Below are 23,725 nucleotides of genomic sequence, written 5' to 3' on the forward strand. Positions count from 1 at the left end.
TGATTAAACACAAGATCCAGGTCCGATTCAACACAGTACATAAAATCCGTGATTTGGTACCGTCTGTAAAAGATGTGGTTCCAGACATACAGTACCCTGGTGTCTACAAACTAAGTTGCCTCTGTGATAGCAGTTACATTGGGGAAACCAAACGACATGTCTCGGACCGCATCCGTGAACATGAAGCTGACCTGAAACACGGTAGGACAAACACCTCAGCCGTGGCAGATCACTGTTACAACTCAGTGGGCTCACATGACATTGACTTCTCCAAGACAGAGGTTCTCTGCAAGCCATCTGGCTATCATGAGAGATTCGTTCATGAGGCGATCCACATATACAAACACAGAGACAATTTTAACCGAGAAGATGGATTCTGGCTTAGCAATCATTGGAAGGACGTAATAAACCATTTCGATACACATTAGGGTGGGTAGAATAATACATAGTGTTATGTTGAAATGTATAAGGTATAGGGTGGTTTATAGTAATACAGTATATAATTTAATGTTGGGTTTATCTATGGCAGTATATAGTACGGTATATGCTCGTGTGATGTAAGAGAATAAAGTTTAGATGGAAGCATATTATATAATTTTTACGACGTAGAATTGTAATGTATTACTTGCTGTTAGTAACTCAGCTTATCGTAGAGTATAGTAAGTATACTGATGGTGCTATGCAGTTTATACTTTAGTTTTTTATGTAGTTTATACTTTAGTTTTCTACGTGGTTGTTTAGTAACTGCAGCTACATATCAATAACATTCCTTTCCTTTGTTAATGCTACTCCCTGCACCCCCCCTTGGTGCTGCTGATCCTGCATAATGCATGGGCATAATATGACTTTGAAACCCCCCCCCGCCCACCTCCTACGCATTTTCCATGAATATGCTAAATTCCTCTTCATATGGACATTCTTTTTGTTAAGGCGCTCTTCCACCTCCAACCCAGTTTATATATAAGCTCCTAGCTTGGTAGTGTCTCATTCTTCACCTGAGGACGGCTGCTTGCGTTGTAGCCGAAACGTCGTGAGAATTATTTCATTTTATTATGTTTTATTTTTATTATTTTATTACTTCCCTTCTACGTGACTTTACCGAAAGAACCAAGAAGACATGAGAGATCTAAGATGACAATAGAGAGAGACACAGAGTTGGAAATAACAGCTAACATAGGCAGGCAGGATGGAAACATCACAGTCAGTAAAGACTTTACCTGGTTAATAACGTCTTTCCAATGATTGCTCAGTTTGTACCCATCTTCTCAGTTGAAGTTGTGTCTGTTTATATATCTGGATGGCTTCATGAACAAATCTCTGAAGGTAGCCGGTAGGTTTGCAAAGTACCTCCATCTTGGAAAAATCTATTTCGTGCGAGCCCACAGCGTTAAAACATTGATTAGCAACGGCAGAGGTATTGGTCCTACCATGTTTCAGATCCGCCTTATGTTCACAAACACCGTCCGAGTCGTGTTGCTTAGTTTTCCCAATGTAACTACTGCCGCAGGCACAACTTAGTTTGTAGACGCCGGGGTATTGTATGTCAGGGATCACATCTTTCGCAGATGGGATCAAATCACGAATTTTATGTACTGTGTTAAATCGAACCTGGATCTTATGTTTGCTCATAATTTTGGAAATATATTTGGTGACCCCTGCTATGTATGGCAAAGTGATGGTTTTGATTTGGTCCTCAGATGGTTCTTTCTCAACGGTTGGGGTGATAGCTTTACGGATTGTGTAGTCTGCATATCCATTCATCTAGAGGGCTTGGTGTACGTGTTCCAGTTCACTGGCTAGGTGGTAATGGTCAGAAATACAACACGCTCTATGGTGTAGAGTTTTCATGAGGGAATTCTTCTGGGATGGATGGTGGTGGGAGTCAGGTTTTAGGTAGGCATCCGTATGGGTGGCTTTCCTGTAGACAGTTTCTCATTGAGCCATCTGGTGTCTTCGATTAAAACATACAAAAATGGTAACTTGCCATCCTGTTCCACCTCCATGATGAATTTGATGGCTGGGTGTATGGAATTTATGTGGTTGAGGAATTGGTTCAGAGCTGGTAGGCTATGTGGCCAGGTGACGAACGTGTCATCTATGTTACCTCTTCCACAAGGACGGACGTAGAGTAGATGCCTGGATGGCATATGTCTCAAATTTTTTTATGAAAACATTGGCGATAACTGGAGATAAGGGAGAACCAATTGAGGTACCTTCAACATGTTTGTAGAATGTTCCATTCCAGGTGAAGTAAGTGTTGGTGTGGCAGTGTCTAACCAGGGCCGGTACATCAGCATTCAGTCCTTGTTGGACCAAATCTTCAATGATTGCAATGGTGTCAGGCAGAGGAACAAAGATACTACATCAAAACTAATGAGCAAATCACCTGGAGATAGTGAGATGTCCTTAATTAACGATACCAAGTGAGCTGAGTTAAGTACAGCTGAGGTGGTCTTACTAGTGAATGGTTGTAAGGTCTCAGACAGAAATCAGGCCAGTTTGTAGGTGGGTGAGTTAATGTTGGAGACGATAGGACGAAGTTGTGTGTCTTCTTTATGGATTTTTGGTAAGCCATACAATCTGGGTAGTCTAGCAACAGAGGGTTTTAAGGAAAACCGCTTGGTTGGTTCGATTAAAGATGTCGCATCAGTGATGATATTGTTGGTTTTCATAACCAGGCAGTTGGTGGGATCTCTATTGATTTTGGTATAGCTACCATCATTAAATAGGTCCTGAATTTTGTTAATTGTATGTGGTGTTGTCCATGATGACAGTGGAAGTCATCAGGCGGATGAAGACCACTTCTGTTGCGATAGAAACGTCGTGGGTATTTTGCTTTTATTTTTTTCAATTTATTTTAAATTGTATTTTACTATTTTTATTTTACTGTTTTATTATTTTCAATGTATTACTTGTATTTTATTTTTATTTTACATTTTTAGATTTTTTTGTTTTCTATTCACGTAACTTTACAGAAAGAACCAAGAATATACGTATATTAAGTGTCATGTATTGTCTCTTGATTGAGTGCTAAGCTCTATGATTCTTATTTTTTGGGTCTTTCGGTAAAGTCACGTAGATAGGTTCAAAGAAAATATCAAAAACTACGACGTTTCGATCGCAACTCATGACGACCGCTTGTGTTGCGATCGAAACATTGTAGTTTTTTGTTATTTTCTTTGAACCTATCTATGTGACTTTACCGAAAGACCCAAAGAATATGAATTCCTGCAGTCACGAAAGCTTTAAGTCTATGATTCTTGTTAATCATTTTATTATGCTTTTTTCTGTGTAACGTTAAGTGGTCATTGTATGTGTATCGTGGGATAGCAATTAGACACGAACGCCACTATTCATAGTTTTTTAAAAACATATACTTGCCTCTGCGTCAGTAGTTATGGAATTTCCACCACTGGCTTAGACTAATCTTCACGGCAAATTACCTCTATCAAAAATAATCGGAGCGCAAGGAGATGACAATTAAAGATAATTTAATCGTGTAAAAATCTACACAAACTTTACCATGACTACCATGTTTCCTATGCGTTTTACAAATTACACAGCGCGGGTTTGTTCAATGGGCTGCTTTTGTCTATGCATTATGAAAGCGTCATCCCTGTGCTTCTCTATGTCACCATGTCCCCTTTGTGGCCCGTGTTGGGTTAGTGTCACGGTGTAATTGGACTTCTCTTACAGATATTTGAGCTCATGAGCCAGTGTGGCTTTACTGGAATTGTTGGTGCCATGTCCTCAAATCTCCCACAGTGCCATCAATGACAGCCCTCTTAATGTGCTTGGTTGTAGTACATTTTATAATATAAACAGAGATCGCTACATAATTTCTTTACAAATGTGTGTTTTTTGGAACCACACTCATCTTGCTATTTGGGGGAAATTTCACGTTCCTGCGACAAGAATCCCCCCATACTTTTTTTTTATCACATAGCATCCTACATAGTTGGGTGGTGGGGGTGATGGAATCATGATTATGGTCAAGCTGAATTGACCTTGGAGGAGTTTCGACTTGAGGTCTACTGCTTAACCAACTGAGTATTTCACAATTAAGTTACAATTAAATCTCTTTGATCAAATAACATACTCAATTCAACTGAATAATGCGAAATGTTTTTTGTTGTCAAAGGCCAAAGCATAACTGTTCCTTATTCCAAACTAGCATTGGGCAGTGCTCATTTTCATTGACGGTCCTGAGCCAGTGATGAAAATGCCACGTTCTTATGATGGGAGCCGGTTTGTATGTTGCATCAACCACTCTTGAAGTTTCTGCAAAGTTGTAATGATTTTATCGACACTAGAGGGATGACAGGCTGCATATGTAGCAGTGTTGGTAACACACTGATAAATTGAAAAAATAGGCACATCCTGTGATTCCAGATACTCTGAGTGCATGAGATTAGGTGCATAATCCTGCAGTCAGACAATCTGTGATGCACATCTGAGACATTTCCTTTCCAGTGGCTGAGTCACTGCTTGTGTTGTGACATTTGTAGGTTTCATTTACACACAGCACAAAACCAGCCTCCCATATGCCGCACGTTTCTCGCTTAGAATTTCTTTCATTAAAACATTCTCTTAGAGGTTCCAAGGAAACACAATTGTGGAAAGTTGTTAGTATACTAGAAAGCATTCATTTGGCAGCAGAATTGCACAGAAACATGCCATCGTACAGATCAACATCAATCGTAATTTTTAACTAAATATAAAAACACAGTTTTTGGTCTTTATTGGTGCTGATGTTAATTTCGTAACAAAAAACATCTTGCATAGATTATCATGATATGAACATTCTTTATTTTATGAATATTGTGTTAAGTATAACAAAAAAATGCTGCCACTTTTCAATCCACTACTGGCATTGCAGAAGTAGTTTTGTGATGTCCACTTCTAAGGGCCATTCTTTAACGTGGGAGGTTGCACTCCTGTTTGAGATTTCCTAACGGATTCTTAATTTCACGAGATTCTGCAGCAGCACAACATTTGGGATACAATTTTGGTGGGGGGGGGGATAACCAGTTCATCAATATAATATATCATATCGCGAATGTTTGGAGGGCAACTTGAAAAGTAATATAGTATATACTCATTTTTCACAGTAACAGTCTAATTAATTACCTTTCCAAGTACTTGAATTTAATATGCAGAATATTGGATTGGTTTAATGTCTAAAATATCAGGCTTTATTTTAGTGATGTATACAGTTGCTGCTAATATTATTGCATGAACCCAAAATGTTGATAACATATAATTGTTTTGTAATCATCTTTTATCAATATCAGGTTGATCATGAAAAATAATCAACTGGTTAATGTAATAGTAATTGAATTGCACACTAGAAACAATTATAGTACAATATTACAGGATCTTCTTTATTGCAAAGAGTAACTTCCCAACACTGGTTTACAAAAGTCAGTGCTCTGTTTTGTGACTGCTTAGAACCCGGGCCATCACAGGCCCATTACAAGGGAAACCTGGGACAATGAAATCCAAGACTATACTACAATTTAGTGGCAAAACTAGAAAAGCAGTCCATATGAGTCAGAGTAGGGGTGATGTCACATCAAAGAGCATATCTTCTGTGTTGGTTTTTTGGATGTGTGTATTCAACCTGGGCTTGTATAAACAAGGCAAATCTTGAGCCTGTTTCACCTTCATTGTATTTAAGAGAAACTTCCCTGCTTGCCTGTATACTATTTTCTAAAATATTTGCGCGAATACATTTGCTTAAGCCAATTCACCAACCATAGGACACGCACTGCTGTAATGGTGAATCACACGAAACAATAGAATACTTTTGCATACAAGCACCGTAGGTGTCAGGCATGTGATGATGTAAGCGTTTCTCCCTTGTGTGTAAACCAATCCGCCTTAGTGCATCCCTCTTGTGTGTAAACCAATCAACCAAAGATGCTGCTTCTCGTTTCAGATGCACAAGGGTGGCACAGCGAAGGATCCGCTGTGCCCAATGGGACGGGTGGTGGAATGGGAAGTGACCTGGATATTTTTGGTCCCATGGTTTCCAACCCCCTGCCAGTGTCCACCAGTCAGGTATGCTAAGTGGAATGAGGATATATATTTTGGCATGTGTTATTTTGACATATTGTAATGCTTTGCATGTCACCAGAGCCAGTTCCGTGTCATCTTGGCAAGTTTTTGCAACTCCACATGTTTTCAATGGCACCTATCCTGTCACAAGCACTGTGGTAACGTTACCAACACTTATTGACATTTGACTGCTGTTGCAGTAGTTGTCCGATGTAGACACCAGTTTCTACCAAAGGAATCTAGAATATCCCCCACTATGGGCTGTTGGCTGAGATGAGCCTGTCCAAGGTTCAGTTGAGTACATTCACGTTTTTTTACGTTTGGGAAAGGATTCATATCCAGGCATAGTGGAATACATCTGCGATCCATTGCTTTTGAAGTTTATCAAACTCGGCCCACTGGGCTGTGAGATGGCTAATGGATAATCGCAGAGAAGGTGGTGGGTCTGTGAACCTGCCTGTCATTGTTGCCCTGCCCACCGAATGCGTGAATTGTCTTTGAGTACTCTGGTTTCATTGCAAAAAAAAACCTCATTAAAATGGAAATTGGCTAACAATCTCAATGACGGATCCGCCTTAAAAAAATATTGACATTCCACAAAGACTTTTCTGGTGAAATAAATTACATCATTATTACGGAAGCGTATCATGTGACAACACAGAAAAACGCAATGCATGCTGGGATCAGACCAAAATGCTAATTGTTTCAATTTCACTAAAAGAAAATTGGTTACTGGAGCCGAATATGCAGTACAGATAATTAATCTCAATGTGCTAAAAAATATATATATTGAAATTTCAATGTTGGTTTGGAAGTGTTTTGAATTCCTCCCTATTTGCAATCACTTGATCTAGAATAAAAACCTACATTGTTGCATTGCATTTGAAATCAGTTATTACTGAAGGTGGTGGAGAATAAAACAGGCAGAATTGGTGCTGTATATATAATTAATGATTCACAAGTATGCTCTTCGAGGAATTGGCTATTGAGAAAACCAGCAGCCATGTGGTTTTTGTACAAAGATAGTGTTTGATGCGGATTTCATTGCCATTACCAACTGTATTTAATGAGTGTCACTTATGGGGGCATATTTTTGAAGCCTTTGACTAAAACATCACCCCCCTTTAAATTATTGCTTATGAAGATGATTTTGTTACGTAAGGATTGGTCGTCTGCACACTATAGATTTAGAGCTTTTGGAAACCAAACAATTGTTGTTGCATGCTGTTTTGAACAATTTCAATGATTACACTATGTAACACAATTTGTGTTCCTAGGTAGTAAGTGTTATTTCGTAAATGCATATGCCTAAAAAGTATAGAAAATGGCTATTATTCCCCACAAACTTTACTTTTGTGACCAGGACAGTGATATTTTGAAATGTACCTATTTTCAATGAGAAAACGGGCGAATTTGTGTCTTTCGTTCACATAAAGTCAGACAAAAACAACATGAATCAAAATTAACATGTATTTATAATAAAATTATACAAATTACTACAAAAGATTTAGAAGTGAGTCATTTTTCGAGATTTACGATTATATTGTAAATCACTTTCACGAATCAGCCCCCAAATGTAGTCTCCCATCATGTTCTCGTTATACTGTCCTTGGTAGCGGCGTTCAAAGTCCAGTATATCCTGGTGGAAGCGCTCATCTTGCTCCTCCGAGTACGCGCCCATGTTCTCCTTGAATTTATGAAGATGAGCATCAAGGGTATGGACTTTGAGGGACATCCTACAGCCCATTGTGCCGTAGTTCTTCACCAGAGTCTCAACCAGCTCCACATAGTTTTCGACCTTGTGATTGCCCAGGAAGCCACGAACCACTGCGACAAAGTTATTCCAAGCCGCTTTCTCCTTACTAGTGAGCTTCTTGGGGAATTCATTGCACTCCAGGATCTTCATTATCTGTGGTCCGATGAAGACACCGGCTTTGACCTTTGCCTCAGACAGCTTAGGGAAGAAGTCTTGAAGGTACTTGAAGGCTGCCGACTCCTTACCTACAGCTTTGACAAATTGTTTCATAAAGCCCAATTTGATGTGCAGTGGTGGCATCAGCACCTTCCGGGGGTCCACCAGTGGTTTTCACTTGACGTTGTTCCTCCCCGCAGAGAACTCGGTCCGCTGTGGCCAGTCCCGTGTGTGGTAGTGTTCTGGAACTAAACTGAATGGATGGGCTTAAGGCCCTGTATTTATACTCCTATTTATATTACTGGAAAGTTCTAGAATGTTCTAGAAGTTATTCCAAGTTCACCCAGCACTGAATCTATCTGGAATGTTCTGGAAAATCGGTAAATTTCAAAAGATAAATGTCCTGGTCACATAAGCAAAGTTTGTGGGGAATAATAGCCATTTTCTGTACTTTTGAGGCGTAAGCAATTAAGAAATAATACTTACTACCCAGGAACAAAAAAAATTTGTTCAGTGTAATCATTCCAAAAAAAAAATCAACGTTCTATACATGACCCTGAAAAAAGGATTTTGCGAATATAAAAGGCTTATATTTAACTAAACACAATAGCCAAGTACTGCCTCGATGAATCACATTAGGGAAGTGTTTAATGTTAAAATAACTTTTAAATTCCCAACCAATAGACCTTCCAGGTTAGTGCTTTTGCTGTTGAAAAACTAGCTCCTGCTATTAGAATGTGGAAATTATGACAGTAACCCAGGTCCACCATAGTAGATGCCTCATACCCTACACACTTACACTAGAACAGGTTATACCATATTCAGGGAATGCTGCTGGGTGATCCAATGTGATGGGCAAGACACTACTGTTCCTATAACACGATGCAGCAACAACAGCAAGAACCATAGTAGTGGCAGTAATGAGAAAGGTGTAAATTTTCCTGAACAGTTGAGTTCTACAAAGTTGGAAAGACAAGAAGGGATGGAGTTCCAAAGCCGGTACGATGAGAGTACCAGGATGAGAAATATTCCTGAAATTAGGGCAGCTGTACACAGTGCAGATGTGAGGCGTCAACCAGTGTGAGACAGCATCCTAGCAATAAGAGATGGAATCACATAACTCCTGAGATCAATTACCATGATAGTAGTGGTACACATGCGATGAGAGAAGTTGTCATAACAACCTTGATAGCAGTAGAGACCTAAGAAACCGATCAATGATGAGAGAAGCTGAGATGGTATTATAGGGAGTTTCATCTATGTGTAATAAAAGACTCGGACGCTTCTCTCTGTCCTGTGTCCTTTATTTGGGTTCGATCTCTTTTCCTCACGGTACTCCCCTATAAACTCTCCACTCTGCAGCCCCAGGCTGCTGTCGCTCACGTAGCCCAAACTTCCTCCTAGCAGCCCCGCTGCTGTCACGTCGTGCAGACCCCTGCTGCCGACTCCTCCCTTGCAGACCCGCTGCTCTCTGCAGCCTCCTCGCTGCTCCTCCTGCCCCGGGGTCGGTCACCGTTGGCCGACGGTGCCGATCCTCGTGGCTCGGGTGTGTGGCGACCTCGCCACTCTCTCTCACCCTTCGCCCTGCGTGGCCTCTCACTTTTCCCAGTCCCCGATCACTCCCGACTGCTTCCGGTTACCCCCCTTATAGACCCTTACCCTCTCCCCCACGTGACGTAACTCCTCCCCCCATGACGTCACTTCCGGGAGGTCGTTTACGCCCGCATTACATATGTTTGGTTTTGTGGTCTTGGGAGGGCATAGGAATGTCCATTCGAAATTCAGTGGAGTCGTGTTGGGGAGCCAACATTGAATCAACCACTTCAAGCACCTATTGTAATGCTGTAAAATAACATTCACAGAATCCCTGTGATGTTTTCAGTACACAGGAATGCAACTCCAGCAGGTAGATACAAGGCAGCAAGTAAAGTTGTTTAAACTAGTCTTTATGAAAGCATATCTCCACGCCAGTGGCACACGGGTTAAAGCCCACATCTCATAGTTGCCATTGATGCGTTGCAGAAACACCGTGAATAAGACAATCTTTGGTGGAGACACCCCACTTACTCACTGGACAATACAGTGGTTTGCATGCAGAGCTGTGTCGTAGGTGTATTTTTTGGTTTTCATTATCATACCTGACATAGTTCCAGCAGGTTTTGTTAAAATGTCAGTCGGAAATGTGTTACGCGTGCAACGTGGCGTTGCCTTGGGGGTTGTTGAGTAAATTCCTGCAAGAGCAGAGTTCCCGGGTTCCTGTGGTTTTTATTCATGCGTTCCTTTGCATACTTCTTAGCTCTGTATGGTATGTACATATGCAGCCCTTTTATTGTCAGTCCCTTGCCAGATGAAGGCCTTTCCTCGCCCTGTGGGTCGTGTGGATTGTTTAACCAAACTCGACCACGCTGGTCAGTTGGTGAAGGTGAGGAGTGTAGACGGAGACGAGTTCAGTACAATGGATTTTTATGCACTTCCCTTTGCTGACATCTCAGCCCCCATACCGAGACGAGTCAAGTTTAATCTGATCGTTCGCAACCTGGATTATTCATGACTATGTATTGGGGGATTTCTATGGATTCTGGCATCGTTTGAGCATTGTTCTTTCATATGCTTGGGTTTTCTCTGGACATTAGGTTCATTACATGTTAAAGAACAAATTGTCTGTATATCAGAATTATACCCAGTGCTACTTACTTGTTCATGTGGGTGGGCTTTATCCGGCTACTCCCAGTTTCATCCTACATACAAAACACCCTTAAAGGCATTGGCCAAACATCCCAATGTAGAACGCGCCTTTAAAAGTGTTTTGAAACTCATTGTGGCATCTGTATATAAATAAATGACACAGTTATTTATACATGCGCATGTCATTCATGTTACTCATGGTTATTTTGTTGACTTTGATTAATCTTATTTACATCACAAAGCAGCAAAATATATATAAGTCCACAAAAACAATTCCATTTCCCAAGCAATGCACTAAAGCTCATTTTCCTTGATGGCCCAGAGCCACTTATGGAAATTCCACATTGCAATGGTGCAGCCAGTATGTCCGTAGTATGACTACCTCCGATTAGCACGGTTGGCCACGTATGGTGCGAATAAAGTTCAACATACATATATGACTGTACAGTAATACAATAGGTCACCGTAGAATAGTCCTACAAATTTATTTGCCATGTGACAATGCGTAAAATGCTTATTGGGACAGAGCTGCTGACGTGGCGAAGGGTGTGTGCGCATACACAGTTCTGCACGCGTGCCTGACTCATGAGTAAAACCAGGGTTGGGAGTTTTTGTTCTTCTGACAGATGTGACCCTGATGTATGACGCGACTCCACAGACACTCGCTGAAGCCACCAACCACCGCCCCTTGTTTACTTGGCAGTGATTAAATGAATGTTAACCCAAGGCAATGTAACCACTGTAAATTAAATGAAGCTGTGACCGATTTAGTTGGTGCTCCATTATCGAACCAAGTGAGATTAAGTTGATATTTGTGATCTCTCCTCATAAAGATATGACATTTCCTTATGTAATGTCAATTGTTCGTTTCGACATTAATAGCTAACATATGGTGCCACTTGTATTGCTGCTGGCCTTGAGGTTATGGATCTTGTGGAGGTAAATATTTACCTACAGGCTTTAGAAATAAAGACAAATTACATTTTTTGCAATTGTATGTGTGTGCACTTGCATGTGTTTTTGCGCACGTGTATATGTGTGTGCTTTCGTTTGTGTGTGTGTGTACATCTTTGTATTTTGTGCGTATGTGTGTTTGAGTGTGCATGTATATGTGGGGAGCGGTAGATTAGCGTTTAGTGCGTTGTGCTATGAACACGGCGACCTGAGTTCTAGTCCCGCTCACGGCAACCAACACCAGTGATGATAATTATCTGAACCGGTTCTGAGCCTCCACTAGGTCGACTCAGCCGCAAATGAGTACCTGGTGCAGTGTGTAAAGACATCACCACTGGGGAGACAAAGGCAGTCGGGCGTGGTGCTGGCCACCCACCCCCTCATGTGCTGTGCCGGCCTTAATAGGTGCTTGCTTAACAGCACTTGCCCCAAACAGTCTGTTAAGGCTATACAGGGGATTTTTGTCTGCATCTATATATGGAGAGTTGCAGCATAGTGGTTACTGCACTGCGATACAAATCCTTTAACCTGAATTCTATTTCGGTGACAAATATCTGAATCGGTCCTGGACCTTCCTGAGGGCGACTCGTTATTATATGAGTATCTGGTGCGGTGTTTAAACATCGGCATTTGGGAGACAAAGGCGGCCGGGGATAGTTCTCGCCCCCCACCCCCTCGTGTACCATGTAGGCTTTAAAAGCGCTAACACCACTTACACCAACAGTCTGTTAAAGGCTATATGTGGGATCTTGTCTTTGTTGTATATGTGTGGAGAATAGGCTTCCATTGGTTAGCACAGTATGCAATTATGCTGGCTGCTTGAGTGATTTCCGGTCATGAATAACATAAGCAGTGGAAGTGATTTATTCACCCATCTTGGCCATTCTGTAGGTTAACCCACATTTTTTTGAATACCTGATGCTGTGTGTGGACATCATTATTCTTGAGACAAAGGCAGCCAGTCATTCTCATGGCCTTATATATCTTTTGTGTGCTGTGACAGCCTTAGTCGGTCCTCGCTGATAGCACCAACATCTATGTGGGGGATCTTTGTCTTTGCTTGTGTTTGAATGTGCATGTGTGCTGTGCCTTCCTCCGCTCTGTAGGACTCAACAGGAATGCCTACATCAGAAAGTGCTGACAGTGGCAGTAACAGCGACCTGAGTCTTTTCTCCGAGGCTGCGGCCAAGGCAGAGGATGCCGCCAAGAAACCCCTCACCAAGGACTCCATCATGTCCCTGTACGGCCCAGTGCCCAGCCAGAACCTCAATCAAGGTAGTGGCATCATTGATGCAAAAGTACAACTCGTGCTCAGGTCATGGCCAATTCCCATAGCTCATTTGTGCATTGCAGACTGGCCCTTATACATTTCCCTTGCTTATTTGACCACAGATCTCCACCCTCTCCTCACATTTGGTGGAATCTTTCCATCCAAACAAATGCAAGGCTATTAATTATATCAAATCAAAGTGTCTCCACTATCGAGTGAGTGTTGGGCATTGCTTGATATTTGTTGAAACCAGTGGTGGAAGTGTCACATTTTAATACCAGGATTTAGTCTCTTCATAAAGATGAACATTATTTATGTAACCAGTGCTCTTTCCTGGAATTATAAAGTAGTGTTATTTTATGGACATAGGAGGGACGATGATCAGTTCTATTTTATGCATGTGAAACGTGTTTGGACCAGGTGCCAAAACATGTCTTTGTTTTTCTATTTGTGTTTCTTTTTCGGTGTGTCACTCTTAATTGTTTGCTCTGTGTCCGTCTAAGGCCGCAACTAGAACTCCTCATCTCCCATTTGCACACAGCTCCCACTAACCATTGCAGTGGCTTTCAAATTATGATAACAGTCTAAGCACTATAGTAAGACCAGAAATGAACAGCTGTTTGCGCACACATCTGCTTAATCCTTCTCGAACCCCACTCTCTGTGCCGCCAAACGCAGGCATGTACTACGCTCCGACCCCCAGCGCTGCATACGCACAGCAGTCGCAGCTCGCCGCATCGTACGGCCAGCCTCCTGTGGGTTACGGAGCTCCCGGCAGCATGACGCAGCAGCAGCAAATGCAGCAACAGCAGCAGCAACAAGCCATGGTGGGCCTAATGGCACAGCAGCAGGCCATGGCTGGTCTAATGGCTCAGCAGCAACAGGTGCACCAGCAGCAGGTGCTGGCGGGGGTAATGGCGCAGCAGCAGATGGCTGGGGTGATGGCGGGCGTGCCGAATGGATACGGTCCCAATGCAGGGGCAGTGACGCCGGCAATGATGGGCCTGAGTGTGGGGCCTGGCATGGTGGGAGGGCAGCACGGGATGGTGGCACAGCCCGTGTATGGTATGGCCCCACAGATGAACGCTGCTGCTCACCAGTGGAATGTCAACCAGGTGAGATGTACTTTATTTGCGTGGCGTGTGTGTGTGGAGCGTGTGTGCTTGCGTGCAGTGGGGAACGGTGATCCAGTCACCTGTATACTGCTGTGAGTCCAGCAGCCCGAGTTTTATTCCCAGCCATGGGAAATGTCAGTTGGCAAGCTTTGCCTAAGTTGACTAAGCCTTAAATGATTACCTGGTGCAGTGGATAAACATCAGAAGTTAGGAAGTCGGCAGTGACCGAGCGTGGTGCGATAACACGACGTTGTGCGCAGTGACGGCCTTAAGTGCTCACTCGTAGCACTGCCCCAACAGATCTGTTCAGGCTCTATGGGGATTATTCTGTTATGTGCCAATTTTTGCACGTTTGCATGTAATTTTCTACATTTGTATGTAAACATATCCTATGTGTGTTTACTTTTTGTTTATGCATATGAATGTAAATGGGAAGGTGCGTATTTTACGGTGGTTAGTGCGCTGCGCTACAAACCTGGCGGCCCAGGTTTGATTCCCGCTCATGGTCAACACCAGTGACGATATCTGAACCGGTCTTGGGCCTCTCCTAGGTCGACTCATCCCTTAAAATGAGTACCTGGTGTGGGGTGTAAACATCCCCTCTGGGGAGACAAAGGTGGATGGTTGTGGTACTGGCCACCCACCTTCTTGTGTGTCATGCCAGCCGTCATAGATGCTCGCTAACAGTACTTGCCCCAACAGTCTTTTAAGGCTTTACAGGGGAACGTTGTCTCTTTGTCTTTGTATTTTTCGGTGTGCACCCATGTATGTGCATTTGTTTGGGGGGTTTGTATGTGTGCATCACCCAGTGGTGGGGACGGTTCACATGCTTAAATGACCCTCGCTTGTACTTCCCTTATTTTTTTGCATACGTGTGTGCACGTGCGCTTGTTTACCAAACCAGCTGAGTCAACAGATGGCGGGAATGGCGGTGGGTGTGCCTGCTGGTGTCATCGGATACGCGCAGCCTAGCGGTGGTGCAGGTGGCGTCTGGGGCGCCGGAATGGGGACCCAGTCCTTGGCCACGCACACCTGGAAATAGCGGAAGCTGCCCCGACGCACCACCAGCCCTTCCTTACCCTCATCCAATCAGCATCATTTACCCGCCAAGGACTTGCCCGTACAGTATGCTGGCCAGCTGGACTCAGTGTGTCTTGAGAAACACGGGTGCTCACCACCTGGGCACTGTCACCCACGCACCACCTTGCACTATTACACACGCCTGACAATCACACACACACCCACCCACGCACCACCTTGGATAAACACACAGTCTGGCAGTATCTCATACACTACCTACAACATTTGTATTCCACAATTGTTTGCAGAAGAAATCCTGTGAAAACATTCCATCATTGGGGCATCGACGTATCGTGTTGCTGGTGCTGGAGGTCCTGCTGTAGGTACTGGTTTTCGTCCTGGGGCTGATGGTGGCGCTGCTAGTGTTGCAGGCACTGGGCAAGTCAATTTATGGGTAAACGCAACCACATAGAGCCATCCTATCCCCATGTACACAGGTGTACAGTAATGCTATATATGAATATACAATATATTATTTTTAGACAAATATGCCACCATGTAATTCTTTCTCACGTGTGCTACATTCTGACACCCTGTTTAGTGGTCTTGGGCTATCGGGCGTCCAGAATTTGTGCATGCGTAGTGGGGTGGGGGCTTTTGTAGACAGACGTACCCACATGTGTCGGAGCAACACAGACACATACAGCGCGCGCTGCTTGTGTACCGGGCAGCATTGTGGGGGAAGTGCACCGCACAAGGATTATAAAACGTGCCCATCGTACGGTCCGTGACATTGCCCAGCATGCTGTCCTTTTGAGGTCCTTTGTGCTTTCCAATAATGTTCCAACCAAGTTTGTCGGTCACATGTTAAATAAAGAGGCAAAGGAATTTAATGTAACTAGAATAATCTCCACTGTGGAAGGTGTGTTCTGTCTAGCTTTGATTTTTGCGAGCCTTTGTAGAGAGGTTTGTTTGCTGTGATGCCACTGCCTTCGGAATTTGTACATGGGGACTAGGTTGTCGCTCTAAACTTAACTTTACCAAAGCATGTTGGGATTAAAATTAAAACAGTGAAATTATTATAAAGACGTGTGTTTAACAAATAGCGTGTGCTTTAAAAAGTCACGGAGTCTGCTCAAACAGCCTTTAGGTAGTACACATCCTCCATTGGCAATCCTGAGCCAGTCATGAAAATTCCACGTTCATTTTGCATGATCCAGGCTTCTAATCGAACAATCGCTGTTTAAACAGACTGATGTGAGAATGGACAACCAAGCTTATTGAAAGTGCTTTGTAAAAGCCAGAGATGTGAGTTTGCTGACTGATTTTATTAAGACACGGCCTTGAGTTGCTGGTGTTGCCCCCTTAGACAATATCTTTCTGCATTCTGCTCAGCTACGGTTGGCTGTCATTGTCAAGAATTTTGCACAGTTGTGCAAAGCCTTGCTATTGTGTGTGAGCAGCACAGGCTTTTGTGTGTATCAACAGCTATGGTTCTTTTATTACATCTACCAGCTGGTAATTGTCATGTTGAGCTATGTAACGGATTTTTTTTCTTGTTTGACATTGTAAGAAAATGTATTGCCGTGTCTGATAATTGTTTAATGTGGAAATTATAAATACAAAAACATAAGTGGGGGTCAGTAAATGTCTTCACTTTGATCAATGTTGCGATCTTGTACAGAAATCAGTTTGTTATATGAGAGATCTGCCAGTGGTTATTGATTTTTGTTCTGCAAAAATAGTTAGGCATGTGTCATTCCCCATGTCCGTACGATTGAGCACATGCTTGTATATGTACTATCCATTAACGTGTAGACATCATGGTAAGAAATTAAATTAAAACAAAATTAGTACTATGTACAGCATGTCCTTGTATAGTACATTGTTGTATGGGCAAGTCAAAGTATCTCCCTGTTCGTACAAGTATTGGGGTGGTGCTGCTCATCTCTGTTGGCAGTCCTGAATCACATTCCAGTGACAAGGGTCAGTTCCTTTACAGCACGACCACTGTTTATTTTTTCTCCAGAGTGGTCGGCATTTTATTGACCCCAGAGGGATGAAGGGGCTGAGTGGATTTCACGGCCAATATTTGAAGTCGCGACCCACCAATTTGCAAGTTGGGCACTTAACTGGAGCACCACCTGTCCAGATAATGTATGCTTGGGTCTACACACAAACACACTATGTGCACCTTTCCATAACACCAACTCATTTGTGTTTGTAAACTTGAAACTATTTTTGCTGAACAGATCTAAATTATAAGCTTAAGATAAGCTTAAGAGGTAAAGACTTGATGCATGATGGCTGAATCAAGCTTATACAATGATTTAAATTTGTCTAATTTCCTATTGCATATTTTATAAATCTGTACGATTTCTGTAGCAGAAAGTTCATTTTATATTGTTTTTGTAGCATATGCTTCCTGTGTATTACATATATAGACACTTAAATCAGTTATTTAAATTGTAATTTGCGATGGTTAACCATTGCATTGTTTTGAGGGGGGAGGTACTTGAGGGGCTTCTTCAAAGCAGTGGCTGTCAAAAGGGACATTGCCTGCCAAGAGCATGTGCACGCTTGGCAGCAATTGTGTACAAGACAACATGTAAACGTGTGAGCCATATGCTAAGTTTGCACATTTGTAATTTGGTTTCTTGGGATTTGGTAGCATTGCACCAATAAAAAAAAGTATCGGTTTGTGTCCCTTTTAAGCCAGCATTGTTCGGTGCCTTACTTCCATTGGCAATCCTGAGCCAGTGGTGAAAATTGGACATTCCTTGGTTGGGAACCAAGTCTCTCCACAGGATGACCACTGTTGTTGACCTCCATTGACCATATTGTGCAGCCTTCCTGCTTGATACCGATTTCAATGACCCCAGTTGGATGATTTTCCTACAATAGCTGTCTGCACTATTTCTCATTGACAACAGCATGGAGATGGCCCTCTATGGGAACTGGGCTTAACGTACGTGCCTAAAACCCAGTTCTTGATGGTGTACAGCAAATACATTGTTCGAATCGAGGTACAAATATTCTGGCATGGTAGTTTGACGCACAAACGAATTGGTGCAAGTTAAAAGTCGCTACCGGGGTGTCAGCTCTTCCCATTATACCTTCGGGGTGAATACAATTATACGAGTACAACTTCATAGGAAGTCAACAGTGGTCGTTATAATCAACAGACTGGACCTTGTAGGAATGTGGAATTTCTGTCACTGGCTTAAGACCAGAAATCGAGTTGAGCACCACCCACAATAATTGTATGGTCGTGGAGTAATAGTATGAGTGTGCACTTGACTTTGTTTCTAATAAAACACCTTACGATGGAGTGTCTGGTGACTTATGAAATTTTATTGAAGGTTTTGGCCATTGTCAGTTGCATTCGTTAAGTTGTTAGGGTAATTTAGAGAATGCCATGTATTCTGGTATTGGCTATTGAGACACATTTATTCAACGTAATTGTCTTTTATGGTTAGCTAAATTTTGCTTAATATCTTAAGGCCAATCCTAGGAATCCTTATTTAGACCTTGTTAAGCGAGTATAGGCATCTTGCTACGATACAGATATTTTGTGGTGGCCGCACATGCCCTTAACACTGACTTGGGAGATTGAATTGGTGGATCGTTCAGAGATGGAAATGCTGAATCGTACCCAGTTGCAGTGTAATAATTCACTGTAACAAAAACATATTCCCTGGGTAGTAAGTGTTATTTTCTAATTGCTTATGCCTCAAAAGTACAGAAAATGGCTATTTTTACCCACAAACTTTGCTTTTGTGACCAGGACTGTGATATTTTGAAATGTACTTATTTTCAATGTGAAAACGTGTGCATTTCTGTAATTCCTTCACAAAGTCCTGGTCACAAAACAAAGTTTGTGGGGAATAATAGCCATTTTATATACTTTTTTGGCACAACCAATTAAAACATAATACTACCCAGGGACAAAAATCGTGTTACATCTATATATATGTAAAGGAGAGCCGACACAAGATTGCAGGGTTTTCGTCTTTTAATCCTTGTCTCCCATCCACACCTGTCCCCAGCCGTCCCAATCTCGTTCCCGCCCAAGGCCCCCTCTTCCCGCCCGTTCTCCCCTTATATCTCCTCGATCACCCCTCCCACTAGTTCAAGTTCATTTATTAGGTATAGCCCTGTGAGCCATTCAGCTCTTGAATCGGGTGCAACCGCAACAAACAAAAACATGAACAAAAAACATCTTAAAGTGAATATGTGACTAAGTGCAAACAGAAAATCCAAGAAAAGACAGCAAATATTGCAGAAAAAACACCGTACACCAACGCTGTGTGCAAAAATCCCAGTGGGATGCAAGTCAAACAACAACAACAACAACCACAAGACAGCTTAGATTAAGGCCATCAGTCTAACTCTGTACTACAACAAACAAACATGGCTAAACCAATACACTTTTCGAAATCACCAAAATAAAGCCATGAAAGCAATGAAAAAGCAATCATAGGAACTGTGACAGAATTTTCACAATAAATGGCATAAACAACATGTACTACCAAAACCCTGCAGCCATAGCTGGCTGCATGAGTCACTCCACCTTTTAGATCAGCACACTAAATCAAAACACAGGTCATACTTTGTAGCGATCATCCGGAGCGAAACATTTTATTTTAGGTCACTGAATAGCACTGGCAGCTAGGGGTGTACAACTCCTCTAGAGCAGTTTTGAGTGAAGATCTCATAGGTAGTGACTCAAGTTTCAATTTATTGGCAACAGCATTCCAGACCCTGGGGGCATCAATAGCAAAGGCCCTTCCTCCAGTATATGTACGGCAATAGGGAATATTAAGCTGGTAAATGAGTGTAGACCTTAGGTCAAATTTGTTCTTTGAAACAGAGATGAGATCCAGCAGGTAATCTGCAGATTCTTTTGCAAGTACATCATGAATAAATAAGATCTGGTGCACAAGCCGTCGAACATTCAGAGATGTTAAGTTTGACCCAATGTAGAGGTCACAGTGGTGAGTCCTATATGGGCAGTTCAATGCAAATCTTAAGGCCGAGTGATACATTGAGTCAAGCTTCTTCAGTACAGTACTTGGGGCTGATTTATAAACAATGTCACAGTAATCAAGTAGAGGCAGTATGGTAGCTTTAATCAATTCCAAACGGAACATAGGGGGGAAGCAGTGCTTGTGTCGATATAGAAAACCAATTTTAATTTTTGTCTTTTTCCCAATATAATCAATGTGATCTTCAAAATTCAGTTTTGAATCCAGGATGATCCCAAGATACTTATAGATCTTAACTTGCTCTATTTGATCATTATTTAAGGAATGTAATTTGGGGAAAATAACTTCCCGCTTTAGTCCTGGTGAGAAGCATAGCACCTTGGTTTTGGCAGGATTTAGGACTAGTTTAAGAGCAACTAGCTGATGTTGTAGTTTGTTGAAATCACTCTGGAGCTTAGCAATCACGTCATCCGGAGAGCGGCCAGCAGTAATTAGTACCGTGTCATCTGCAAAAAGATTTACCCTGGAATAATCCAGTTCAGTGCCCAAGTCATTTACATAAAGAGAGAACAAGAGGGGGCCGAGAATGGAACCCTGTGGAACCCCTTTTGTTATCTTAACACTGACCTCCAACCATCTGTGAATACAGTTTGGGTGCGAGAAAAGAGGTAATTTTTTAACCATTTTACTGTGTTTTCGGAAAAACCGAGGCAACTTATTTTACTAAGCAGGATGTTGTGGTCTACTGTATCAAAAGCTTTGGACAAGTCAAGAAAAAGACAGGCGCAGTACTGCTTATTATCAAGGCTACTGTAAATGTGATTCATAGAGTCTAATGCAGCAGATGTGGTGCTGTATTTTTTTCGGAACCCAGATTGTTTTAGATGTAATAGATTGTTGGCGTACAGGAAACTGATAATTTGGTAGTTCAATAATTTTTCAAAAATTTTCATCAACGGGGACAAAATTGAGATAGGTCGGTAGTTATTTGGATCATCTTTAGGGCCCCCTTTGTGAAGTGGACGAACATAGGAATGTTTCCATTCTAGAGGAACTGATGCTTCTTTGATGGACAGGTTGAAAATATGGGCTATAGGTTTGTATATTAGGTGACCAACACTTAGTAGAGCAAAGACGGGAATACTATCTGCTCCGGTAGAGGAGGACCCTTTGAGGAAGGACAGTTGTTTCAGAACATTACTTTCGTGGATTGGCTGAAAACTAAATTCGCTTAATGTTTGGATAGGGGTGTAGGAATTTGCATGAGCAGGGGTGACTCCCAATAGATTATCAAATAGGGTACCAGCTTCAGAAAAATGAAGGTTAAAATTGTCAACTATTTTTTGGGGATCTGAAAAATATTCCCCATTTCGGTTAAGCTGAACGGGCAGATGATCTGTTTTGGATGCCTTTTCGATACATTTGATTGTTTTCCAGAAAATCCTGGCATTTCCATGAGATTCAAGGAGAGTAGAAGAGAAGTAGTCATTTTTTGCATGTCGTATTTTTTTGACGCATCTATTCCTTAAAATCCTGTATTCTAGCCAGTCATTAACCAAATTACTTTTCTGAGCACATGCCCAAGCCTTGTCTCTAGTTTTCATGAGTTTTGTAATCAAAGGATCAAACCATGGTGGACGATTGCCTTTAGTTTTAAATTTAACCAACGGAGCATGTTTGTTAAGAATCTGTAGAAACGTGTACCTGAAGGTCTCCCAAGCCGTAGTCAGGTTTGGAATATCACAGACCTTGTCAATATCCGAGTGAAGCACATCATTAGTAAATGCCTGTATGCTGAAGTGTCTCATGGAGTGCTTCTCAACCAATTTAGGGGGGGCTTTGTGTCTGGCTGATGATCTCACCCCAAAAATGAAGGAGTGATCACTAAGGTTATTACCTAGAACACCAGTCAGTGCGAAATTGTGAGGGGCATTTGTCAATAGGACGTCAAGCAGAGATGACTGTCCCGGATTTTTTAGGTTGGGTCTTGTGGGGACATTTATTAATTGAAACAGGTTAAATTCATCTGCAAAATTTGTGGCCACGGCCGGCGGGTTTAGCCAATTCCAATTTAGATCACCCACTAAAACTATTTCACCTTTAGGGAGGCCCCCAAGAAGCTCTCTCAGTGCAGATGCAGCTTCAACATCCTTACCACTAGGCGGTCTATAGCAGCACACTACCAATATGTGTTGATTATTAGGGAGAGTTATTCTGAGAGCCAGACCTTCAAAGCAACATTTTTTAAACAAGGAGTGAGCTGGTGAACATGCAATAGTATTACGAACATAGATGGCAATTCCACCTCCTTTAGATCCTCGGTCAAGCCGAAAAAGGTTGTAGTTGTCAATCGTAATCTGCAAGTCATTGACGGCAGGAGTGAGAAATGTTTCTGTTAGGCAAAATATGTCCGGGTCAAGATTTGCTACTTCTAGTTTTAGTTGACTTAATTTAATCAAAAGCCCTCTGATGTTGACCTGTAGAACACCAACACCTTTTCTGCCAGAAAAATCTACAGAATTATATGAGTTCTTTACATTTGGGCCAGGATGAAGCTCAATACCACCCAGAAATAAGAAAAGTAGAATTAATAGTTTGCACAGGTATTTTCTGTGAAAGGATGAAGAGCGACGAACCTTGGACGAATAGCAGCAGCTCGCAGATGGTGTTATTTTTAAGAGCAGAATGAAGTTTGGAAGGAGTGCTGGTGAAGTAATGGGACAAAGATAGGGTTTAAAAGGATACAATGATGGAGTGTAGAAGTGTCTATAAGTTGTTTCATTAGCAGGTGTAGTGGCAAATTTAGCAATAAGTATTGACGCGAAGTAACGCGGGTAGCCGTTTGTAGAGTTGAGTGTGGCACTAGATATGGCCGGGAGGGACAGTAGTAAGATACACAGCAGGTGAATTGACATCTTTAAAACACTAAATTTAAACACACACACAGCTCACTCACACGCAGCTCACCCTCACCCACTCTCACGCACAGCCCACACCCATGCAGCACAACGCACACACGGCCGCACACGCCGCCGCCATCTTGCTGCTGTTGTTGTTGCAGCTGCTGTTGTTGTTGCAGCTGCTGTTGTTGTTGCAGCTGCTGTTGTTGTTGCAGCTGCTGTTGTTGTTGCAGCTGCTGTTGTTGTTGCAGCTGCTGTTGTTGTTGCAGCTGCTGTTGTTGTTGCAGCTGCTGTTGTTGTTGCAGCTGCTGTTGTTGTTGCAGCTGCTGTTGTTGTTGCAGCTGCTGTTGTTGTTGCAGCTGCTGTTGTTGTTGCAGCTGCTGTTGTTGTTGCAGCTGCTGTTGTTGTTGCAGCTGCTGTTGTTGTTGCAGCTGCTGTTGTAACCCTCCTATTGGTGGGAATCCTTCCCCTGACACCCCTACATCACCCCCCACCCCCCCCCGGAGAAAAAATAACCGTCCTCGGTTTTGCCTCCCCCATGGACCATTTAAGTCCCCCCATGCCTCCCACCACTGACAGTGACGACAGCCCTTAACTCCCCAACCATACAATGCAATATAACACGACAAAATCAATTGCGCGGCCTGCCCAGGTCTCCAGCCAGCGTCCCGTAACAGCCCAGACATCCACAGGCAGCAGATGACCGTGGCGGCCCCCTCCTTCGAAGGCCCTCTCGTCGCGGTCCCTGGTTCGGTGTGCCGGTGTTGCCTTGCCTGGCGCCGCTGTCTCTCTGGCCCCCGCTCGTGCTCCGTCAGGCCTCA

At 42.6% G+C, this 23,725-nt stretch overlaps 1 protein-coding gene across 2 annotated transcripts in view; it reads left to right on the forward strand.

Moving 5' to 3' along the window:
- LOC144931639 (stromal membrane-associated protein 1-like) overlaps positions 1-18,347 on the forward strand; it is a 38,651-nt gene extending 20,304 nt beyond the window's left edge. For both annotated transcript variants that reach the window (XM_078855741.1, XM_078855742.1), the window contains 4 exons: positions 5,942-6,063; positions 12,718-12,886; positions 13,560-13,996; positions 14,901-18,347. In XM_078855741.1, coding sequence (XP_078711867.1) covers positions 5,942-6,063; positions 12,718-12,886; positions 13,560-13,996; positions 14,901-15,038 — 866 coding nt within the window. In that variant the 3' untranslated portion in view covers positions 15,039-18,347. The remainder of the gene's footprint in view (positions 1-5,941; positions 6,064-12,717; positions 12,887-13,559; positions 13,997-14,900) is intronic.
- The last annotated feature ends 5,378 nt before the right edge of the window (positions 18,348-23,725 follow it).

The sequence above is a fragment of the Lampetra fluviatilis genome, chromosome 4, assembly GCF_964198595.1.
Source record: "Lampetra fluviatilis chromosome 4, kcLamFluv1.1, whole genome shotgun sequence".
Lineage (NCBI taxonomy): Eukaryota > Metazoa > Chordata > Hyperoartia > Petromyzontiformes > Petromyzontidae > Lampetra > Lampetra fluviatilis.